This window comes from Pristiophorus japonicus, chromosome 3, assembly GCF_044704955.1.
Source record: "Pristiophorus japonicus isolate sPriJap1 chromosome 3, sPriJap1.hap1, whole genome shotgun sequence".
Lineage (NCBI taxonomy): Eukaryota > Metazoa > Chordata > Chondrichthyes > Pristiophoridae > Pristiophorus > Pristiophorus japonicus.
The window spans coordinates 318789079-318813231 of NC_091979.1; the positions used below are offsets into that span (position 1 = coordinate 318789079).

General features: G+C 45.5%; 1 protein-coding gene across 1 annotated transcript; it reads left to right on the plus strand.

Annotated features, from left to right (window-relative positions):
• Window positions 1-17796: 17796 nt before the first annotated feature.
• Window positions 17797-19212, plus strand: LOC139259603 (interferon-induced protein with tetratricopeptide repeats 5-like). Its single transcript, XM_070875090.1, has one exon. The coding sequence runs from the start codon at window positions 17854-17856 to the stop codon at window positions 19210-19212; it is 1359 nt and encodes a 452-aa protein (XP_070731191.1). The 5' UTR covers window positions 17797-17853.
• Window positions 19213-24153: the final 4941 nt, after the last annotated feature.

The window sequence follows — 24153 nt, forward strand, 5'->3', positions numbered from 1 at the left end:
AAAAGCGATGTCATCGCCCACAAAAAACGATTAAATAAATTGCAAATCTGGCACCTGCGCAGTGCACGGCCTCCGGTGTTTGCCGAGTCGAGAGACCTGCGCCTACTGCCCACTGCTGCCATGGCCCGTTCATGTCCACTCCCGCCCGCCGACTCCCACGACCTGCTGCTCCCGCTGCCGCTGACAGAACCGATGGGCGAAACTCCCACCCGACTGGCCCCAGCGGCAGCAGGAGGGCAAACGCTGAAGTTCCACCCGGGGACAACCGAGAAATGGGCGGGCCTTAGCTCTGAACAAGTTCGGGGCCCTTAATCTAGTTACTCAAGCGTGATCTATCTTGTATTTATGATTTTCTCATTGTTCGTGTTAGATACTAATAACATCACAAGTTCAGAAATACAGATTTAAAAAACAACAAACACTTGAGCAAAAGAACTGGATGTTTCATTCACGTTGCATCCTCTTTCCACCCTTCCCCCACCTTCACATGGTCCATCTCCAACTCTTCCCTTCCCTTCCTCAACTCTGTCTTCATTTCTGGGATAGTCTATTGACAAACATTCACTATAAGCCCACTGACTCCCATAGCTACCTGGACTATACTTCCTCCCACCCCGCATCTCCGTCGCGTCCGCTCTGACGATGCCACCTTCCATACTAGTGCCTCTGACATGTCTTCCCTTTTCCACAACCGAGGATTCCCCTCCACTGTGGTTAGCATGGCCCTCGACCGTGTCCATTCTATTTCCCACACCTCTGCTCTCACCCCTTCCCCTCCCTCCCAGAACCACGACAGGGTTCCCCTTGCCCTCACCTTTCACCCCACCAGCCTCCACGTTCAACGGATCATCCTCCGCCATTTCCGCCACCTCCAGTGTGACCCCACCACCCAATCATACCTTCCCCTCCCCTCGCAGCGTTCCGAAGGGACCGCTCCCTCCGCGACACCCTGGTCCATTCCGCAGTCACCCCCGGCATCCCCTCCCCTTCCCACGGCACCTTCCCGTGCAAGCGCAGGAGATGCAATGCCTGACATTTAACCTGCTCCCTTCCCACTGTCCAGGGCCCCAAATACTCCCTCCAGGTGAAACAGCGATTTACTTGTACTTCTTTCAATGTAGTATACTGTGTTCAGTGCTCACGGAGCGGTCTCCTCTACACTGGGGAGACCCAGCGTAGATTGGGTGACCGCTTTGCGGAACACCTCCATTCAGTCCGTAAGTGTGACCCCAAGCTTCCGGTCGCCTGTCACTTTTAATCTCCGCTCCATTCCCACTCTGACCTCTCCGTCCTCGGCCTCCTATACGGTTCCAATGAAGCTCAACGCAAGCTCGAGGAACAGCACCTCATCTTTTGTTTCGACACTTTACAGCCTTCTGGACTCAACATCCAGTCCCACAATTTCAGACCAGAACCTCTGCCCAGCTTTTGTTAACTTTCCTCCCTTTTTTTCTGAACCCCCTTTTTTCTCTTTTTCCCACGGCAGCTGGTGATGGCTCCACCATTCACACCCCATCTCGACTCATCTTTTGTTTCCTAACTTGTGCCATTACCATCTCAAGTCGGCCCATCATCCCTGTTGTCTCTCTAATCTCTCCTGCCTCCCACCCCATCACAGATCTTCCCTTTTGTTCCCCCTCCCCTCCCCCTTTCAGTGCCCCTGAAGAATCTGTTACATCGTGAACTTTCCGCTTCTGGCGAAGGGTCACAGACCCGAAACGTAAACTCGGTTCCTTTTCACAGACGCTGCCTGACCTGCTGAGATTTCTAGCATTTTCGGTTTTTATTTCAGATCCCAACATCTGCAGTATTTTGCTCTTTTATTGGCTGTTTTATTTGTTTCCCCTTGGAATCTGAAAAAATTCAGGTGTTTTCATACTTTCTACTCTCTCAACAGTTCAAGAGCAGTTCTCATAAATAGACCCTGCCCTTACGACGCATAATATGGAAATTTCCCATATAATGTCTTCACAGTGATGGCTAACAATGGGGGTAACAATAACCCCAGTTGCAGTAACCATATTCAATGGATTTACATGAGATAACTTTCAGCATCAAGAATGGGACATTTAAAACTGGGGACGTTGGATCAGCTGCACAATATATACACGTTCGATTTTCCTTTCCATTGAAGTCAGTAGAAAGGAAAATCAGGCAGAGTGCATAACAGGCCCCGATCCATTCGCACCTGCATTGCACCCCTGCTGAAGTTGAATGTTACCCCCACAGTCTCGTGCTACACTACAGGACTTGGTTAGGTTCAATGTGAAAATAGAAAAGGCTAATGAAGAGTGAAAGATGGGGTGCTGGACTGCAAAAAGGTAACGTTCAGCAAAATAAGAAGTGATCTGCTTTGAATTAACGAGACAGAAAGTTAACAAACAGTATGATGAAGCTACAGGCCAGTCAGCCATGGGTGGAGCGGAAGTTTTTGGAAATCATTATCGCAGACAAAATAAACTTTCGTTTGGAAAGGCCTGGTTTAATCAATATTAAAGGCAAATTGAGTCTGACTAACTAGAGTGATTTTGTTGATGCAGTAACAGAGAAGTTGATCAAGGTAGTGCAGTAGATGTTGCATAGATTGACTTTTGCATGGCATTTGACAAAGTGCCACATAGGAGGTTTGCTAAGAAGATTGAAGCCCATGGAATGGGGGGAAAGTGTCAGCATGGATGCAGAATTGGCTACGCAACAGGAAGCAGAGGGTGGTGGTGAATGGATATTTTTCAGACTGGGAGATGGTCTGCAGTGGTATTCCCCAAGGGTCAGTTTGGGGTCCATTCGTTTTTCAATTTTTATAAACGACCTAAACTCGGGTGTAAGAAGCAGCATTATAAAGTTCACCGATGATCTGAAACTTGGCAACGTAGTTGATAGCAATAAGGATAAGAACAGAAGAAATAGGATCAGGAGTAGGCCATACGGCCCCTCAAGCCTGCTCCGCCATTCAATAAGATCATGGCTGATCTTGACCTCAACTTCACTTTCCCACCCTATCCTCATATCCCTTGATTCCTTTAGTGTCCAAAAATCTATGCAAGGCTCTGCCTTGAATGTACTCAATTACTGCGCATCCTCTGAGGTAGACAATTCCAAAGATTTACAACCCTCTGAGTAAAGAAGTGTCTCCTCAATAGCCAACTCCCTCTCCTGAGTCGATGGGCTAGACTTTCCCTAAAGGCCCTCAACGCTGGATTGCCTGCTGAGAAGAACTGCTAACGTTTGGCAAGAAAAGCTGGTGAGAATTTCCATTTTTATGTTTAAAGTAAGTAAAACTAATCACCCGGCGAGAAAATGGGCATTGCACACTCATTGGCGGTGGTGTTCTCGGCGGGTAAGTGGAAAGCTAGCAACATGGGCGGTGGTTACCGGAATGGACGGGAAGTACTAAAATTTAGTCTGAGGCTGCGGTTGGGCCTAGGGGAGGGAGGAAATTTTTTTTTCAATTGTCATTAAAAAAAAATAGAAAAAATGTACAAAGCATTCCCAAGACAGTTTTAAACCTAATCGTCATTTTAAAAATTAAAAATAAATAAATAAATAACCTCTCACTTACCTTTCTGTGTAGGGTACCCCCTTACTGCCCTGTTTAAGCAGCTTTTACAGGGCGGTTCCCTCGGCGATCTGGACGTTGGCGGTTGAGGCCAAACTTACGCCCTGGCAGTTGTTCTTGGCATTGCATGTGGGCGGTTTGGTCCCGGCGGGCATTTTCAGATGTGGGCGATACCATGAAGAAACTTAAGTGGAAACTTTCGCCGGGCGGAAAAACAGCGGTACCACTGAAACAATCGCCGGCAATGAAGACGAGAGTCGAGCCCTATGACCCCTAATTCTAGACTCCAGCCAGCTTCCCAGCAACTACCTCTCAGAATCCTTATGTCTCAATGAGATCACCTCTCATTATCCTAAACTCCAGAGAATATAGCCCATTCTACTCAATCTCTCCTCATAAGCCAACCCTCTCATCCCAGGATTCAACCCAGTGAATATTTGTTGCACCCCCTGTAAGAAAGTATATCCTTCCTTAGGTATGGAGACCAAAACTGTATAAAGATGTGGTCTCACCAAAGTCCTTGCTCTTGTACTCCAACCCCTTGCAATGAAGGCCAACATTCCATTTGCCTTCCTAATTGCTTGCCACACATGCATGTTAACTTTCTGGTTTCGTGTTCAAGGACACCCAAATCTCTCTGAACACCAACATTTAATAGTTTCTCACCATTTAAAAAATATTCTGTCTTTTATTCTTCCTGCCAAAGTGAATAACCTCACATTTCCCCACATTAACTCCATCTGCCACCTTATTGCCCACTCACTTAACCTGTCTATATCCCTTTGCAGACTCTTTGTGCTGTTCTCACAGCTCACTTTCCCACCGAGCAAACTTGGATACACTACACTCAGTCTCTTCATCTAAGTCATTAATACAGATGGAAGACTTCAGGATGACATAGACGGGATGGTGAAATGGGAAGAAGCGTGGCAAATGGAGTTCACTGCAGAGAAGTGTGAAGTGATGTACATTGGGAGGACTAATATGGAAAGACAGAGCATCCGAAATCCGGAAACCTCGGGACCGAGGCCGTTCCTGATTTCGGATATTTCCGAATTTTGAAACGTCTTTCCGACGTCCCGAATCCGGAAACGCCCGGGCCAAGGTTCGTGTATTTCCGGATTTCGGAACGTCTTTCTGACTTCCCGAATCAGGAAACGCCTGGGCCGAGATAAGAGGGAAGTGGGGTGGAGGATAAACGGAGCGGGGATTGATGGAGCGGAGGGTCAGCAGTGAGGGATCGGCAGTGAGGGATCAGCAGTGAGGGTTCGGCAGCGAGGGATCGGCAGTGAGGGTTCGGCAGTGAGGGATCGGCAGTGAGGGTTCGGCAGCGAGGGATCGGCAGCGAGGGTTCGGCAGTGAGGGGTCGGCAGTGAGGGGTCGGCAGTGAGGGATCGGCAGTGAGGGGTCGGCAGTGAGGGGTCGGCAGTGAGGGATCGGCAGTGAGGGATCGGCGGCGGAGAGTGGGCGGTCGGGAGAAACCTGCGTTGAAGACCAGCTAAAAAGGTAAGTTAAAATGTTTATTTTTAAATTATCTTTCAGTGATTTAGTAGGTAAGGGTTTTGTGAATTTTTATTTTTTGTTTTTTGGAATTTTTGGGGGATGCTTTTCCCCCTTACAGCGGTAATCGGTTGAAAAAAATGCCTGGATTTCGGAACATTTTCCAGATTCCGGACGACCCCGCCACGGATTGGCCTGGTGTCCAGATTCCGGAACGTTTCGAATTTCGGAACTCCAGATTTCAGACGCTCAAATTGTACCAGGTAATGACTATCTCCTACAAGGGAGAGTTTAACCACATTCAACAGCATTGCCATCACTAAAACCCCATCAAGAAAAAAAATCAAATAGCAAGTTACTATTTAAATGGAGAAAGATTGCAAAGTGCTACAGTACAGTGGGACCTGGGGGGTACTTGTGCATGAAACACAAAAGGATAGTATGCAGGTACAGCAAGTGATCAGGAAGGCCAATGGAATCTTGGCCTTTATTACAAAGGGGATGGAGTATAAAAGCAGGGAAGTCTTGCTACAGCTATACAAGGTATTGGTGAGGCCACACCTGGAGTACTGCGGCAGTTTTGGTTTCCATATTTACGAAAGGATATACTTGCTTTGGAGGCAGTTCAGAGAAGGTTCACTCGGTTGATTCCGGGGATGAGAGGGTTGACTTATGAGGAAAGGTTGAGTAGGTTGGGCCTCTACTCATTGGAATTCAGAAGAATGAGAGGTGATCTTATTGAAACGTTTCAGATTATGAGGGGGCTTGACAAGGTGGATGCAGAGAGGATGTTTCCACTGATGAGGGAGACTAGAATTAGAGGTTTGTATCCTCTCTCTCTCTCTCTCTCTCTACTTCTCAATCTCTCTCTCTTTCTCTCTCGCTCTCTCTCTTAGGGCCCGAAATTGATGACCCTACCGCCGGGTACTGCCGGGTTGTTTGGCGGTATTTTTTGGTTTTGGTCTTCCATTCATTGGAAGTTTCATCAGGGCCTTTCGCCGGTGGTTTCAAAATACCGCTGGGGAGCAGACCGCCAGCGTGCAATGCTGGGAAAACTGCTCCCGTCCGAGTTTGGTGGGAGCGGTGCTCCGTACGTCTTGGAAAAAAAACGTCCAGTCGGACCAGCCTCTTGATGGATGGTAGGTATGAAACCCTGCCAAAAAAGGTAAGTGAACGTTTTTTTTTCTAATTCTTTTGCAGCTGTTCAGTGGGAAAGGGTCCTCGGCATGTTTTCCGATGTTTTATTTTTTGAAAAAATATTTTTTGTGTTTTCCCCCCCGCACCCCTCCCTAGGCCGACTCAACCCTCGGACTTAATTTGACCCAGACCGCCGAGAATCCACATGCAATGCCCATTTTTCCTGCTGGGCATTTTTTTTCCTATTTTTTTCACCAAACTTCCGCCCAAAGTACTGTCAAGATCATAGCGGTCTTTTTGACGGTAAATGGGCAGAACATGCCTCTGATCAATTTTGGGCCCATATGATTCTATGTCCAAAATTATAGCATTCATAATTCAAGATCAAATTAGTGTAAACTTGGAGCTGCATGGAACAATCAAGGACAGTCAGCCTGGATTTGTTAAAGGCAACTCAATTTGACAAATTTAATAGGTTTTGTTGAATAAAGTAATTGCATTAATAAAATAAATGGAGTAGTTGTACTTCATATGGATTTTCAGAAGCATTCATAGGATGCATGTTACTTAAGATGGAAGTGAAATAAATCATGTAAGATCCCAGAGGAACCCGAGTTCTGAATGATTCAAAGTTGACCCGTATTAGTGACAATGATTTCACTTTATTCAGCATAAGCAAGTATTCGAGCAGCAGTTTACAGAGTATAATTGAGATTTATATTATCCCGTTATGCTCTGGGTAGAAATTGCAGCTGTGAGCTGCACCCTGTGTCTCTTGTGTCTCACTTTATCTTTCGGGTGTCTTGTTGATTCCTCCTGAAATCTTCTACCCTTTGTGGCTGTCGAGACACCCTTCTTATACTCTCATTCAAAACCAATGGAGTCCTCCTGAATCAATCATTGGCTTCCACCCAATTCCTCAAAATCCAGTCATAAAGATGCCACGTCTCTGCTTACTCAGGTCCTGGTCTACGACCCCCTTATTTTTGACCACCAAGACTCATTTCTGGGGTAGTTATGGCACCCAAAAGAACAAGTCTGAAAACTGTAGAGATACTGCACCCTTGGTGGTCCTGTGAAAAGGCCTATGTTTTAGCTCACTGCCAGACATCATGACATTCCAGCATAGTTGCTTGCATCTGCAACTGACCTTGGTTCCCAGGCTAGCTCCAATCAATGCCTTATCTTCATTGTTGGCTAATATCCAACTTTCACCAACAGCTCCAAGCAGCCCACCAACTTTGCATTTCATGATGTTTTCTTACAGCATCTGATGCATAGCTTTGTGGCCTGTTCTGGCTCTATTTTAACCCACTGATTAGTTGCCCATTGATGGAAAGGTGTGCTTTACTCCATTTTAGGAATATCTTCCTCGTTCAAGGAGCATGTAAGGTTCATTCTCATCCCAGACCGCCTGGGTTGTGACTTAGTCACAGACTATTAATTATAAGCAGAAGTGTTACATGTCAAATATAATTCAAGTTATCATTGCATACAGTCGATGATCACAGATTTTTATAAATAATTCTTAAACACGATTATAAATTCGTTACTGATGATTATATGACACTGTTGTTTATAAGATAATTTTTATAAAATAATAAAACAAGCATTCTAAAAACTCAACTCATCCATCATAATCTTACAGTCTCCGGTTCAATGGGGAGGAGGTCCTGCTCCTGCAACTCACTTAGTTTCTTTTTTAAATATAAAAAAATATATGTCTTAGAACACTGTTCCCCCTTTAAGGACTCGAGACTGCTTTCTAAAATTGCAACCCTTAAGAAAAGGCTGCCTTGCTCCAGGGATGTTGCAGCCGCGTTACATTGGGCCACCTGCTGAGTGCATAGCCCGAGGCAGCGCGTTCCACACCAGGTTTATCACTGATCATTCATTTCAGCTCTCAGCACCAAAATAACGGTGCTGCCTGCGATCTTTTTACGGGTGTGAGTAAACCTTGCCCATGGTGACACCGCCTGTTTTCGGGCCTGATTGGATTTCTAGGCCTATGGGCTAGACTTTTCACTTTTGTGCAGATCGCCCAAAAATGGGCGTTATTTCCAGCGTGGGCGGAAAAATAGGTTTTGAGATCGCCGGATTATCGCCCATTTTCAAAACCCTAACTTTCCATTTTTTAAAACGGGCGTTACTGCGAGCGATCTGAAATGGACGTTAGCGTTAAATTTTTTTGACCTACTGTCGTAAAGTGTCACCGTCCATAGCAGCGGCATGGCAACACTCGTTTCCCGCGTTTACAGAGGTCAGGGGTCATCATTACATGCGCAGAAGAGGAGACAGAGATAGAGGGAGCAGAGAGGAACTGAAAGCATGTGTGGGTGTGGTGTGTGCTTGTTTGGCTGTTTTGGGAGGCTGGAGGGAGATTTTCGATCAGCAGAAAGAATTCTGAGCAAAAATTAAGTTGTTCCCACTGAGATATTTGCGGAAATGTAGTTGTTATAATGGAAGGGATTTAGCAGGCGAAAACAGTGAGCTGGGAGAAGAACAATTGGGAGGATGAAAAAGAATGAGGAGATTCTCGGACGAGGCAAATGTCTCCCTCATGCAGAGGTCGAGTCACGTTGGGGTCAATTGACCCAGGGTGGCCGTGGGAAACCCACCCCAAAGGCCTACCAGAAGATATGGGCTGACATAGCCGAGGTGGTCTCGTCGGCGACCAATGAGGTGCATGAGGGCAACCAGTGCCACAAGTGCTGGAATGACCTTGTTGGACCCGCCAGAGTATTACATTTATTTACATGTACTTATATATTTATATAGTTTGATATGTAAGTGTAATGAGTGATTAAAATCAGATGTGATGTCTTGCACTTATACCGAGAATGTTGTACTCAAAGCTTGCATTCACGTTGTAAGTCTTTAGCTAAAGAATGAAAAGATTCATTATAACCATGATTACATTTGTTGGTTATGTGTTGTATCAGTCTCTGTGATAGTACCTAGCAATGATATCACGCAATGATCTCACACCATGTCGTGCTGGTGTTACCTTTTACAGAAGGAGCTTTCCAAGAATAGGGCCAAGCAGAGGCGAACGGGTGGCAGGTCACCAGTCATCATCGAGCTGACAGACATCGAGGAGCGGGTGCTGGCACTAGTGGGGAGCCACCCCCGGTTGGCCATGCAAGCAGCAGCAGAACCTGATGTGATGCCACGTGAGTAAAGTATACACCATTGCGTAATGTAAAGTCAATAGATGCCACACCCATAGCCAACCAATAATATATGATAGATGATTGATAAAAGTGTTCTCTAAATAATGATGGCCTCATGAGAATCATTGCAATGCAGAATTTGGTGATGGTCATGAAATGTCTGTGATGATTTTGATAACAGTGATGCTTTTGTCACGCATATGCTGCATATGCACACCTTGTGACCCTAGCACCCCCTTCTCCTCTAATAACCTCATTTGTGTTTTGCAATTCAGCCAGCAGTGCGGCCCCAGGCAAGACCACCGAGGCCAGAAGCTGGGGGCCGGACTCGCCGGACGATTGGACACCTGGTGCTGAGGAGCACCGATTCTCGCCCATGGATCTGCTGGGTCCATTCTCCACAGACGATAGTGCAGACTTTGAGGAGCCTGCATTCCACCCCAAGGCCATCTAGTGCTCCTGCGGCTATTCCCAACTCCACGTGAAGGTACCGGGCCCAAGCACCTCGCCACAGGGCACCCGAGGCGTCCAGGACGGCGCCGACCAAGCGGAGGTTGGTTAGATGCGGCAGGTCTGCTCCACGGGCGGCAGATCTGAGTGGGGACATGGTAGACTTGTCCAGGAGGAGTGTTGACATATGTCAGCAGATCCAACAGTCAACGTGGGGCATATCCCAACAGCTGGCCAGCATGTCCGCCACCATGAAGTTCCGCGGATGGCGGAGGCCCTGGAGGCAATAGCCAGGAACACTGGTGGCAGAGGCCTTCCAGTGGTCCCGGAGCACGGCACTGCACCCCAAGGTGCCGCACCCCCATTGCCAACCACACATGCAAGGCAGGGGGAAGAGCTTGCTTCTGGCTCAGAGCATGTTCCCATCTTGGGACCGTCCTCTCCCGTATCCGTCCAACCACCAGATCTGCTGTCATTCCCCCCCCCTCCCCAATGAAGCAGTGCCTGAGGAGCTCCTCGGCCAGGCAGCATGGAGTCAGGAGGGGAAGGGGTAGAGGTGGGGAAAAGAAGGGGGGGAGAGGGAAAGTGAGGTGCATGGCCGCAGGTGATGGCTTGGTAATATTTCCAAGTTGTTGTAGCAATTTGGTTGGGAGGTTTGGGGGAAGGCGGGAGGGGCTACCTTGTTGGTTTGCATTTGCGTTCTGTGTTGCTGGAAATGTTGACCATTTGATTGATGTAAATGTGATAAATTTGTTGCGTGGTGGGGTGGGGTGGGGTGGTGTGGGTGTTTTTTACAGTTATAATTATGATTTCACACAAATGTATGGATTAAATTCTTTTTTATTTAACATAACCTTGTTGCGCATTGTCTCTGATAGGTGCACCGTTACACACTGGTGATTCCTTAACATGAAAGGGTATAATTAAACTTAACTTGAATCAACTTAAACTTTAACTGTCACCAAGGTGATGCTCACCATTGATGTATGAGCTGCACACACAGCAGTGTTGCAGCTTTGTAAACACCAACAACGTTCTTTTAAGCAAAGCTCTCATTTATGACGTAAGAGTCTTGCAGTATGTAGCTATGCGGTCTAGAGGGGAGCGGGGACATAGTTTCAGCATCAGCCTGATTGTCTGACCCGAGGTCAGCGTCCACCTCCTAGTCCTCCTCTTCCTCTCTCTCCTGAGGTGCACCATCAGTCCCTTCTGGCAAGTCTTGTCCCCTCCTGATAGCCAAGTTGTGCAACATGCACAACAGTGTGCACCACCACGAATTGAGCTACCTGATCAGGGTGGTATTGTAGCTCGCCTCCTGAGTGGTCCAGGCATCGAAAGTGCTGCTTAAGTACGCCAATGGTTTTCTCGATGATATTGCGTGTGGCTCTTTGGCTCTTGTTGTATTGCTTCTCAGCTTCTGTCTGGGTGTTACACAGGGGGGGTCATCAGCCAGGTGGCGAGGCCATATCCTTTGTCACCAAGCATCCAGCATTGACCTTGTGACTGATTGTTAAACATGTCAGATACAGTGCACTCATGCAGGATGTGAGCATCATGGATGCTGCCCGGAAATTTGGCATTCACTGCCAGAATAATTTGCTGGTGGTCGACAATGAGCTGCACATTCAGTGAGTGGAATCCCTTTCGGTTCCGACAAGCTTCTGCATCCTGAAAAGGTGCCCGCATTGCGATGTGCGCACAGTCTATTGCTCCCTGCACCTTGGGGAAGTTTGCAATTCGGTAGAATCCTAGAGCCCTCTCAGTCTGAGCCTCTGTGGTCAATGGGAAGCTGATAAAGTCCGTCCTGCATCCGTAAAGGGCTTCAATGACCTGTCGAATGCAGCAATGTGTGACATGCTGAGATATAAAGAAAATGTCGCCAGCTGAGGCCTGAAAGGAACCCGACGCGTAGAAAGAAAGTGCCGCAGTGACCTTTACCTCGACGGACAGTGCAGTCCTGATGGTGCTGGCGGGTTGCAGATCTCCCCTGATGAGCTGGCATACCTCACTGATAACCTCTTTGTGGAAGCGCAGTCTTCTAAAGCAGGTGTTATCAGACAAGTTGAGGTAAGACCGCTTCTCCCTGTAAGTGCAGGGGGTTTAAGGTCTCATCCTCCTCAGCAGTCTGGCACATCTTAGATTGGGCACATAATGCTGTTGAATATATCTTCTGCCAGCTCTAGTCTGCAGCATGTGCGTAGTCATCAAGACAGGCTGAGAAATGACAGGCCCCATTACAAGAACAATCAGTATTATATCTATTGTTCACAAACATTACATTTCCCACTAAGACACCTAAAGTAAACTCCAATCGTCCACAGTATGATAAGATGTTTGTTCAGATATTCACATCACCTTAAAAGAACTCCAGAGTACATCAAAACTCCCCAGAAGTTGAAGCAACCTTTTCAATGAAGCAACCTGCGATTTAAAAAATGGTATCCATACCGCTGTGTGAGAGCAATTTTTTCCAGCGTTTTTTTCGGTGAGCGAGATTTTTGGCGATATTTTGGCCGTTAGTTTCGGCAAATCTGATCTTTATGATTAAAAAAAAGTGGGCGGGCGGTATTATTAAATCTCATCGTTAATTATATGTTGAAAGTAACGCTGGCCGATATTATGGCCGTTGGTTTCGCCCATTCTGATCTTTCCGCCAAAAAAAAGTGGGCGGGCGGTATTATCTTTTATCGGCATTAAGTACATGCCGAAACTAACACTCGGCAATAAGTGACCGAGATAGGGGCGTTAGTTTCCATTTTGTGGCCAAATTGGCGATATGGGCATTATACCTCATTTCAGCGTTAAAATGAACGTTAACTGGGAGGTATGCATTCAAAAATAATGGCAGTCTCGCCCACAGTCTGTTGCAATGTGAATCGGCAATAATGACAGCAAAATACTACTGAAGATTAATTCTGATGAGATCATGTCTAATTTCCTGATTAGTGTACTGAAAAATAAATGCAGTCAATGTTTGAAAATACAGCATTCTAATTGGCTGATGCTCAGGTCTGAGTGAAGGGTACCTCAGATCTGAGGTACAGGTCATCAGCAGACTTCTTTGCCACAGCTTTGGGGCCAGTCAGTAAAAATGCTACAAAGACCCACAAAAACAAGGCTGTGATTATTTGAATAACAGAAGGGTGATTGTGCTATATTCATTAATAATACCGTGGGCCGCCCCGACTTGTGTGAGACCATCACCGCAGGTCGGGGCTATAAATAGAGCTGGAGCGCTGGGCCCTGGAACATCATGGCAGAGGTGCGGCGAATGAGGGTATGGGGCCCAGAAGAGCCCAGGGCCCAGGGCCCAGGGCCCAGGGGCAGCACGGACCTGCCCACACTGCGATATGTGTGCGCATTAGGTCCGTGCAGCAGAGCAGGTCTCCAGTCGTCCTGGTTAATCCTTGCCACTGTCAAGCCCGTGTGGTGGCTGATGTGCAATGGTCACGACACGTTAAAAAAATCCAGGCTCAGGCATCTTCCACCCCGCTCTAGAGTTCAGGACTGGAACATCGGGTCCTTCATTGAAACATCTGTGAACTCTCGTGGAAGCAGGGTAAGAGTCAATGCTGAAAATACCATTGTAATGGGCCTGCTTTTCAGTTTCTGCATGTTGAAGTGAGGAATGATCTAGGTCAGAGACAGCAGGGTCCCTGTGGAGGACCAGGTTAGAGATCCTATTTAGTAGTGAATTATTGGACTGCCAATGTGAGAGGGAGAGCGTTTTAGAATTAGCACTGACCTTTTTAGTGAGGTGAGTCCAATTGTGGAATGGAATACTAGAATGAGAAGGAGATGTAATTGGTGAACCAAGAGGCAGACCGAGTAGTTCAACCAATCCTACTGTTTGTTACAGTAATTAATTCAAATTCGATCCGTGGTCAGGTACAGGAGGATGTGACTACGAGTGAGGAAGGTATGAGGACTCAGGATGGAGTGATGGAGGAGCATCAGCCCATGCTCTTTTCCAACAGGTTCGAGGCTCTTACTCCCTGTATGGACATGAGCAGGGACTGCAGGAAGAATGAGCAAACTGACTACAGCACCGTGGTACAGGGGGAGTAAAAGAAATGTTGTAGTGGTGGGGACAGTATCATTAAGGGGACAGATAAGGTTCACTGCAGCCAAGAGCGTGAGTCCCGAAGGCTGTGTTGCCGGCCCGGTGTCAGGGTTAATGACATCTCCTCAGGGCTGGAGAGGAATTTGGAGTGGGAGGGGGAAGATCCAGTTGTCATGGTCCACTTGGGTACCAACGACATAGATAGGACCAAGACAGAGGTTCTGCTGAGAGAGTATGAGCAGCTAGGGGCCAAATTAAAAAGCAGAACCACAAAGGTAATAATCTCTGGATTAGGAAAAGGGGAGGTGCAACGAGACCTGGGTGTCATGGTACGTCAGTCATTGAAAGTTGGCATGCAGGTACAGCAGGCGGTGAAGAAGGCAAATGGTATGTTGGCCTTCATAGCGAGGGGATTTGAGTACAGGGGCAGGGAGGTCTTACTGCAGTTGTACAGGGCCTTGGTGAGGCCTCACCTGGAATATTGTGTTCAGTTTTGGTCTCCTAATCTGAGGAAGGACGTTCTTGCTATTGAGGGAGTGCAACAAAGGTTCACCAGACTGATTCCAGGGATGGCAGGACTGACATATGAGGAGAGACTGGATCAACTGGGCCTGTATTCACTGGCATTTAGAAGATTGAGAGGGGATCTCATAGAAACATATAAAATTCTGACGGGATTGGACAGGTTAGATGCAGGAAGAATGTCCCCGATGTTGGGGAAGTCCAGAACCAGGGGTCACAGTCTAAGGATAAGGGGTAAGCCATTTAGGACTGAGATGAGGAGAAACTTCTTTACTCAGAGAGTTGTTAACCTGTAGAATTCCCTACCGCAGAGAGTTGTTGAGGCCAGTTCATTGGATATATTCAAGAGGGAGTTAGATACAGCCCTTACAATTAAAGGGATCAAGGGGTATGGAGAGAAAGCAGGAAAGGGGTACTGAGGTGAATGATCAGCCATGATCTTATTGAATGGTGGTGCAGGTTCGAAGGGCTGAATGGCCTACTCCTGCACTTATTTTCTATGTTTCTATGTTTCTATTCCTACCCGAGCCATGAGCAAATTTATATAGGGTAAATAAGATCAGCGAGTTAAACACGTGGCTCAAAGACTGGTATGGGAGAAATGGGTTTTGGTTCATGGGACACTGGCACCAGTACAGTGGTCAGAGGGAGCTGTTCCATTGGGACGGGCTCCACACTTAGACTGTGCTGGGACTAGGGTCCTGGCAAATCAAATAACTAGGGCTGTAGAGAGGGCTTGAAGCTGATTCGGGTGAGCGAAAATTTAAAAAGTCAAAGAATAAGGAAAAGGCAATAGATCAAAGTTGCACTGGGGGAAATGAAAACCAGAGAGTGCCAGGAAGGGACAGAATGCATAAACATAAAGGTGTATCAGAAAGTGGGGTCAAAGTTGGAAAAAATGGTAATTTAACAAAAGAGATGGGGTGATGGCATAAATAGATACAAATGCAAATGATATGATAGCCATTTCAAAACCGTGGTTGCAAGGTGACCAAGACTGGGAACTAGATGTTCAGGGGTATTTGACAATTTGGAAGGATAGACAGAAAGGAAAAAGCCGTAGAGTGGCTCTATTAATAAAGGCTGAGATCAGTGCATTAGTGAGAAACGATATTGGCACAGAAGATCAAGGTATTGAATCAGTTTGGGTGGAGAGAAGGAATAATAAGGAGAAAAAGTCGCTGGTGGGTGTAGTCTATAGGCCCCCTAACAGTAGCTACACTGTTGGATGCAGCATAAATCAAGAAATAATGGAGGCTTGTAATAAAGGAACGGCAATAATCATGGGTGATTTTAAAGTTCATATTGATTGGACAAAGCAAATTGGCCAGGGTAGCCTAGAGATAGAGTTCATAGAGTGTATCCAGGATGGTTTCCTTGAACAGTACATTGCGGAACCAACCAGGGAGCAGGCTATCTTAGTTCTGGTACTGTGTAATGAGACATGATTAATAAATGATCTCATAGTAAAGGATCCTCTAGGAATGAGTGACCATCAATCAATTGAATTTCAAATTCAGTTGGAGGGTGAGAAAGTTGGTTCTCAAACCAGAGTCCTTAGCATAAATAAAGGAGACTACAAAGGTATGAAGGCAGAGTTGGCTAAAGTGGACTGGGAAAATAGATTAAAGTATGGGACAGTTGATGAGCAGTGGCAGACATTTAAGGAGATATTTCATAACATGCAACAAAAATATATCCCAATGAGAAGGAAAGACTGTAAGAGAAGGGGTAACCATCCGTGGCTAACTTAGGAAATAAGGAATGGTATCAAATTGAAAAGAAGGGCATACAATGTGGCCAAGGTTAGTGGGAGGCCAGAGGACTGGGAAACTTTTAAAATCCAGCAAAGAAGGTCTAAAAAAATGATAAAGAGAGGGAAGATAGATTATGAAAGTAAAATAGCACGAAACATAAAAACAGATAGTAAGAGTTTCTACAGGACCATAAAAAGGAAAAGAATGGCTAAAGTAAATGTTGGTCCCCTAGAAGATGAGACGGGGGAATTAATAATGGAGAACAGGGAAATGGCAGAGACGTTGAACAAATATTTTGTATTGGTATTCAAGGTAGAAGACACTAAAAACATCCCAATATTGGATAATCAAGGGGCTATAGGGAGGGAGGAACTTAATACAATCACTATCACTAATGAAGTCGTACTTGGTAAAATAATGGGACTAAAGGCAGACAAGTCCCCTGGACCTGATAGCTTACAGCCTAGGGTCTTAAAAGAAGTGGGCAAAAATTTTGCAGATCGAGTATAATGTGGAAAAATGTGAGGTTATCCACTTTGGCAGAAAAAATGGAAAAGCAAATTATAATTTAAATGGAGAACAATTGCAAAGTGCTGCAGAACAGGGGGATCTGGGGGTCCTTGTGCATGAAACACAAAAAGTTAGTATGCAGATACAGCAAGTAATCAGGAAGGCAAATGGAATGTTGGCCTTTATTGCAGGGGGGATAGAGTATAAAAGCAGAGAAGTCCTGCTATGGATGTACAGGTATTGGTAAGGCCATACTTGGAGTACTGGAGTGCAATTTTGGTCTCCGTATTTAAGGAAGGATATACTTGCATTGGAGGTTGTTCAGAGAAGGTTCACTCGGTTGATTCTGGAGATGAGGGGGCTGACTTATGAAGAAAGGTTGAATAGGTCGGGCCTATACACATTGGAGTTCAGAAGAATGAGAGGTGATCATATCGAAACATGTAAGATCATGAGGGGGCTCGACAAGATGGATGCAGAGAGGATAGTTTCACTCTTCGGGGAAACTAAAACTAGGGGACATAGTCTCAGAATAAGGGGCCGCCCATTTAAAACAGAGATGAGGAGGAATTTCTTCTCAGAGGGTTGGAAATCTATGGAATTCTCTACACCAGAGAGCTGTAGAGGCTGGGTCATTGAATATATTTAAGATGGAGATAGACAGATTTTTGAGCGATAAGAGAATAAAGGTTTATGGGCAGTTGGCAGGGAAGTGGAGCTGAGTCCATGATCAGATCAGCCATGATCTTATTAAATGTTGGAGCAGGCTCAAGGGGACATGTGGCCTACTACTGCTCCTATTTGTTATGTTCTTGTATCATTGGGAGTGGAGGTGTTTGAGGTGATGCTGCACATTGGGTGAGAAGTCTAAATGGCCACGAGCTGGTACATCAGCCAGCATGAAGGAGACCAGTGTAAGTACAGCTGAGATTTGCAGTCATCCCTTTACCGTTAGCAGTGGTTTTTGCAGAGATTTCATGGTCAGTGGGTCCAGGAGTCGGGAGAAGGCTTTAGTTAAAGAAACCGGAGAGAGGGGAGGGGGTGACACAGCCAGTCTGAGATGGGTTTTGATGAATTTTGTTCTCTTGCAGCAACACACAGAAGGATTTGTTGAAAGTGAGTCTCGATTGGCTTCAATGTCACTTCACATGGGGCCCACAGAAAGAAAACATTGACTTGGACGACATGAAGTATAGATTGCAAGATTCAATACAGGCTGGTGTGAAATATCAGGCCAGGTCTTACAACCACCTCGCTTTTGTAAACTGTCTGCAAGGCAACTGTGAAGAGGCAATTCAAAACTTAAAGGAAGCTGAAAAGATTCTGAGGGAGAACCATGAACATGAATTTGAAAGAAGAAGCATCATCACCTATGGAAACTATGCCTGGGTATATTATCACATGGGCCAACTGACAGAGGCCCAGTCCTACCTCGACAAGCTGGAGATGATCTGTAAACAATTTACTGATGGCTCTCGGTATACAGCACTGATACCTGAAGTATACGGGGAGAAGGGTTGGTCACTGTTGAAATCTTCCAGGAAATATTATGAAGAGGCAAAGGAATGTTTTGAGAAGGCTCTGGAGGAAGATCCTGATGACACTGAATGGAACGTTGGCTATGCGACTGTTCTGTTCCGTCTGGAAGGGTTTTCTAGTACCCCAGAGAGTGGTGACCGCAGCCAATCAGTGAAGCGGTTACAACGTGTGCTGGAACTTGATCCAGATGACTCTGTAGCCATGGTGATGTTGGCTCTAAAACTACAAGAGTTCAATCAAAAGGAGGAAGCACTGAAATTAGTTGAACAAGCATTGCAGAAGTCCCCTGATCTTCCATATGTAACTCGTTACGCAGCAAAATTTTACAGAAGAGAAGGAGATGTGGAAAAAGCTGTGGAGCTATTGAAGAAAGCATTAGAAATTAGCCCAAACTCAACCTTCATACACCACCAAATAGGTCTGTGTTACAGAAAAAAACTATTTCAACTGATCAAATATCCAGGCAGCAAAGACCCTCGCAATGCTGCTTTTCAACAGAAAGCTGAGTTGATCAAACTATGCAAGTACCATTTTGAAAAGGCATTTGAGCCCCGCCCATTAACATTTATTTGTGCACAACTGGATTTTGCAGAAATCTGTTCATTAAATGGAGAATATCTCAAAGTAGAGGAGATTTACAGTAATCTACTGAAATTAGATGATTTTCATCCTGATAATAAGCAGGCAGTATATGCGCAGTTTGGGTTATATGAACTGCATCACAAAAGATCTGAATCAAATGCCATCAGCTATTTTCTGGAAGGACTTAAAATCCAACGTGACACAGTGGAATGGCAATTGTGTCGCGAAAACTTGAGAAAGATTGCAACAAAACAAATTGACAGGAATCCCAGAGACAGCAAGGCCTTTGGTGTTCTTGGGTTACTGCACCAGCTGGATGGGGAGAAGTGTGAAGCTATTGAGTGCTTTGAAAAGGCCTTGGAGTTTGATTGTGACAATGAAGAATATCTAAGTGCTCTTTGTGAATTACGTCTTTCAATCTAAATCAACGACGACTCTCCCAGCTAAAACTAAACACAGCGGGTAGAGTTTCTGCTTTGGGTGCAAATTGCACTTGAAGTTACGCTGGTTAGCTTACAGTTTAAGTTTCCACTAAATGCATTTGCTTAATCAGAAACGTAAAATCTTCCAAGAACCAGTGCAGTCAGTCAGTGTAACAGAATATAATCAGTTATTTTTTGCATTCAAAATATTCATTGATATATTTAAGAGTGGCAATTGGTGCAGCTTTATTGATACAGCTGAAAATGGATGTAACCTGCAAAATTAAATATTTTTAGTAAGTCTTTCAGCTGTGCTTTACCTGATTTAAGATGATGAAAATGGCTTTAAAATCTACACTGAACCAGTTATAAGTTTTATTGTTGTACACTAGTCAGACTTTTAATAATTTAAATATTTTTAAGATGTAAAACCTATTAAATTGTGCCTACTAGTGCCTGGGCACCTCAGAAAACCAGCTCAATTTGAAAACGCTCCTCGAAAGGTTGCAAATGGACGCAATGGGCGGAAACTCACCATCCTCGTTATTTCTATCTGGGGGTGTGGCCAGTTTTGTGGGCGGCGCCAGCTTCGGACAGAAAGCTTTTTAAACCAGGGTTAAAGATCACGGAAATCTCGGTTGATGCTTGACAGAACTTATGCTCGAGTTTCTGCGATCTTTTACACTGGTTCGGCCGATTTCACCCGGATTGTGCAATTTCCCTGCTACACGGGATGGCCGGTATCATGCCTGAAGAAAGATTAATTTCTCTCTCTCTCTGTGTAACGAGCCGCCCGCAGCTCCCTGATTTGCAGCCTCTTCAATGGATGGGGAACAACAGCCTGTCGGGTGAAGCAACAACCGCGGGCCCTTTGCTCAATAAAACCTGGCGGGACAGCATCAGAGTCCTGAATAAGAGATGAATTATTTTTTGGTGGGGGACAGGATGAGTGCCAGTGCTCCTTCAGAATAATGTGGGCTTAATTTTATTCATCCCACTGCTGACAAGGAGCCTCAGTCACTGACATTGTTAAAACGGGATGGTCGGTATCACGCCTGAAGAAAGATTATGTTCTCTCTCTCCCTGTAACGAGCCGCCCGCAGCTCCCTGATTTCCTGCCTCTTCAATGGAAGCGGTTAATTTCCACCACGGCTAAGGGATATAAAAAATAAGTTAAAATGATGAAAAATAATAAAGCTTTATAGTTGCAGATACAGATTTCCCAATGAGAAATGTTAATTTGCTGTAATATCAGAGATTGAGTGTTAAAATAACCAATAAAAAGATACTATAACTACAATTTTATTTGTGTCATTGATCTGTGCTAATGCTGACAGTAAGTGTCACTCATAATCCACACTTTGTGATGGTGAACTGTACCAGCTCTGTAAGGAACATTCAGACCAGCCTTTAACACAGGCAGTAAACTAAACAGCTGTTGATTGTGGAGTGAAACATGGCCCTTACACTGCTAGCTGTAGCCACAGTGCTATTAGAGAAAGGTGAGGGAGGAATGGTTGGGAAGATCCAGAGGAATGGGACAATGGAAGAATCTAACATTGGGAGAGGCTGCAGACGCCTCACATCATATTTAGACCTATTGGAAAAGCAGCCCCTGGAAGGGTTCAGCTTTTCTGTGGAGGTATTGTCCCAGGTCTGTGCAATGCTGGAAACTAGTTTTAAGGTATTGGAGGGGCTGCACAGACACCTGTGTGTGGGAGGGCGGAGGGGGGGGGGGGCTAAATTGGACAGCCCCGAAGACATAAGAACATTCAAAATCAGAGCAGGAGGAGGCCATTTGGCCCTTCGAGCCTGCTCCGCCATTCAATGAGATCATGACTGATGTACCTCAATTCCACCTTCCCGCACTATCCCCATATCCTTTAATTCCCTTTGTTCCCAAAATTTTATCGGCCTCTGTCTTGAATATACTCAACGACTGAGCATCCACAGCTCTCTGGGGTAGAGAATTGCCAAGGTTCACACCCCTTTGAGTGAAGACATTTCTCCTCATCTCAGTCCTAAATTGCCTATCCCTTATTCTGTGACTGTGACCCTGTGTTCTAAATTCCCCAGACAGGGAAAACATTTACCCAGCATTAACCCCCCAGCATTAACCCTGTCAAGCCCCGTAAGAATTTTATATCTTTCAATTTTTCAATTGTGTTAAAACAAATTATCTTTTTTTCACGGGGAACTCTTTTTGGAGCAAGGGAAGAACATTTCCGGTCAAAAGGACTGCTCCTCCCGCTACAATCCCCGGCCGAAAGGACTGTTCCCCACTGGCTGGACCCACTACAATCTCCCGAAAGGACTTTTCCCCACCGGCTGGACCCACTACAATCTCCCGAAAGGACTGTTCCTCACCGGCTGGACCCACTACAATCTCCCGAAAGGACTGTTCCCCACCGGCTGGACCCACTACAATCTCCCCGAAAGGACTGTTCCTCATCGGCTAGACCCACTACAATCTCCCGAAAGGACTGTTCCTCACCGGCTGGACCCACTACAATCCCCCCGAAAGGACTGTTCCTCACCGGCTGGACCCACTACAATCCCGGACTGAATGGCCCCCCCGGTCACCCTGCGAGTTGAAGTTCAGGAGCCGGAGGGCCATTCGGCCGGAGATTGCACCGGGTCCCGCCGGTGGGGAGCAGTCCTTTCAGGGGAGTGGGTTTCAGCTTGCATCAGCGTCTCTGGTTGTCCTGGCAACTTCAGCTTTTCGCGCATGCCCAGAGAGTTTTTACCGTAGACTTGTAGCTCCGCCCCAAACTAACTTCGGAGAGCGTTGCACCAATTCAAATATTTCTTTGACGAAAGTCCCAATTTTTTTTCTCTGCCGCAAACGCACAGAAAAAAATCATACATTAACATGTGTGGGCATCAAAAATCCAGCAAATAGAAAAGAGGGGCCTTTATCTCTCTGCAGCCTCTTTGTGTGCTCCTCTCAGCTTGCTTTCCCACCTAACTTTGTATCATCAGCAAAGTTGGATACGTTTTACACCGTCCCTTCATCGAAGTCATTAATATAGATTGTAAGTAGCTGAGGCCCAAACACTGAACCTTGAGGTACCCCTCTAGTCACAGCCTGCCAAACTTAAACATTCTTGTTTATTCCTACTCTCTGTTTTCTGTCCATTAACCAGTTTCAATCCATGCTAATATATTACCCCCAATACCATGAGACGTAATTTTGTGTAATAACCTCTTGTGTGACACCTTATCGAATGTTTTTTGAAAATCCAAATACACTACACCCACTGGTTTTCCCCTTATCCATCCTGCAAGTTACATCTTCAAAAAACTCAAAACAGATTTGTCAAACACGATTTCCCATTCATAAAAGATGGATGCAGGGATCATGAAGTGCGATTAACCTGTGGCTGTTAATTGCAATGCAGGCAGCAAGTCAACTTTGTGCTGCATGTTCAGCCATGAACTCATTGAATGGCGGTGCAGGCTAGAAGGGCCGAATGGCCTACTCCTGCACCTATTTTCTATGTTTCTATGTCTATGTCTGACTTCCTCTTTCATAATTGTCAAGAATTAATTCATTCACTCAATAGCTCATGCAGATCCTCATTGGAGGTTGATAGTGTAAATGCTAATACATTCTGAACTAGTTAATGTTAGTTTTGTGAGTTAAATTCTAATCAGCAGCAGCATTGGAGGAGAGGCAAGATTTAAACAGCAGAGGAGAGACCAGTGTAGACCTAATCAGCAGCAGCATTGGGGGAGGGACAAGATTTGATCAGCAGAGGAGAGACCAGCGTAAACCTAATCAGCAGCAGCATTGGAGGAGCAGAGAGGAGAAAAATCCAGCAGTGACATCACAGGACAGCTGGTAAATGATTGGAGCTGAGGCGGACCAGAGCGAGAGCGAGAGCGAGTGCTGAGCAACTCAACACAGGCTGAATTTGAAATAGTGACGTCAGAGTAAAAAAGCCAAAATGACATCGGCACAAAGGTGAGTAGCTGGTGAGTGTTTTTTTTAAATTTAAAGTTTATTTCTCCCAGGTTAGTTCATAGTCTATTAAATATGTCTGTACAAGATGGTTTTTTAGACCAGTATGTTGAGCAGTCTATGAGGGAACAGGCTATCCTAGATTGAATATTCTGCAATGAGATGACATTAATTAATAGTCTTGTTGCGCGCGGTCCTTCAGGGAAGAGTGACCATAACATGATAGAATTCTTTATTAAGATAGAAAGTGAAGTAGTCCAATCCAAAACAAGTATCCTAAATCTAAACACAGGAAACTACGAAGGTATGAGGAATGAATTGGCTATGATAGATTGAGAAGATTCATTAAAAGGCATGATGGTGGATAGGCAATATCTAACATTTAAGGAACGAATGCATGAAATGCAACAGTTATACATTCCTTTCTGGTGCAAAAACACAAAAGGAAAAGTGGCCCGACCATGGCTAGCAAAAGAAATTAAGGATAGTAATAAGTGAGGTTATCCACTTTGGTTGCAAAAACAGGAAGGCAGAATAATATCTGAATGGTGACAGATTAAGAAAAGGGTAGGTGCAACGAGACCTGGGTATCATGTTACATCAGTCACTGAAGGTCGGCATGCAGGTACAGCAGGCAGTAAAGAAGGCAAATGGCATGCTGGCCTTCATAGCAAGGGGATTTGAGTATAGGAGCAGGGAGGTCTTACTACAGTTGTACAGGGTCTTGGTGAAACCACACCTTGAGTATTGTGTGCAGTTTTGGTCTCCTAATCTGAGGAAGAACATTCTTGCTATTGAGGGAGTGCAGTGAAGGTTCACCAGCTTGATTCCCGGGATGGCAGAACTGACATATGAAGAAAGACTGTATCGACTAGGCTTATATTCACTGGAATTTAGAAGTATGAGGGGGGATCTCATAGAAACATATAAAATTCTGACAGGATTGGACAAGTTAGATGCAGGAAGAATGTTCCCGAT

What these genes read in the sequence shown, in the direction of transcription:
- LOC139259603 (XM_070875090.1), top strand. Translation starts at nt 17,854, where the DNA reads ATGAAGTATAGATTGCAAGATTCAATACAGGCTGGTGTGAAATATCAG.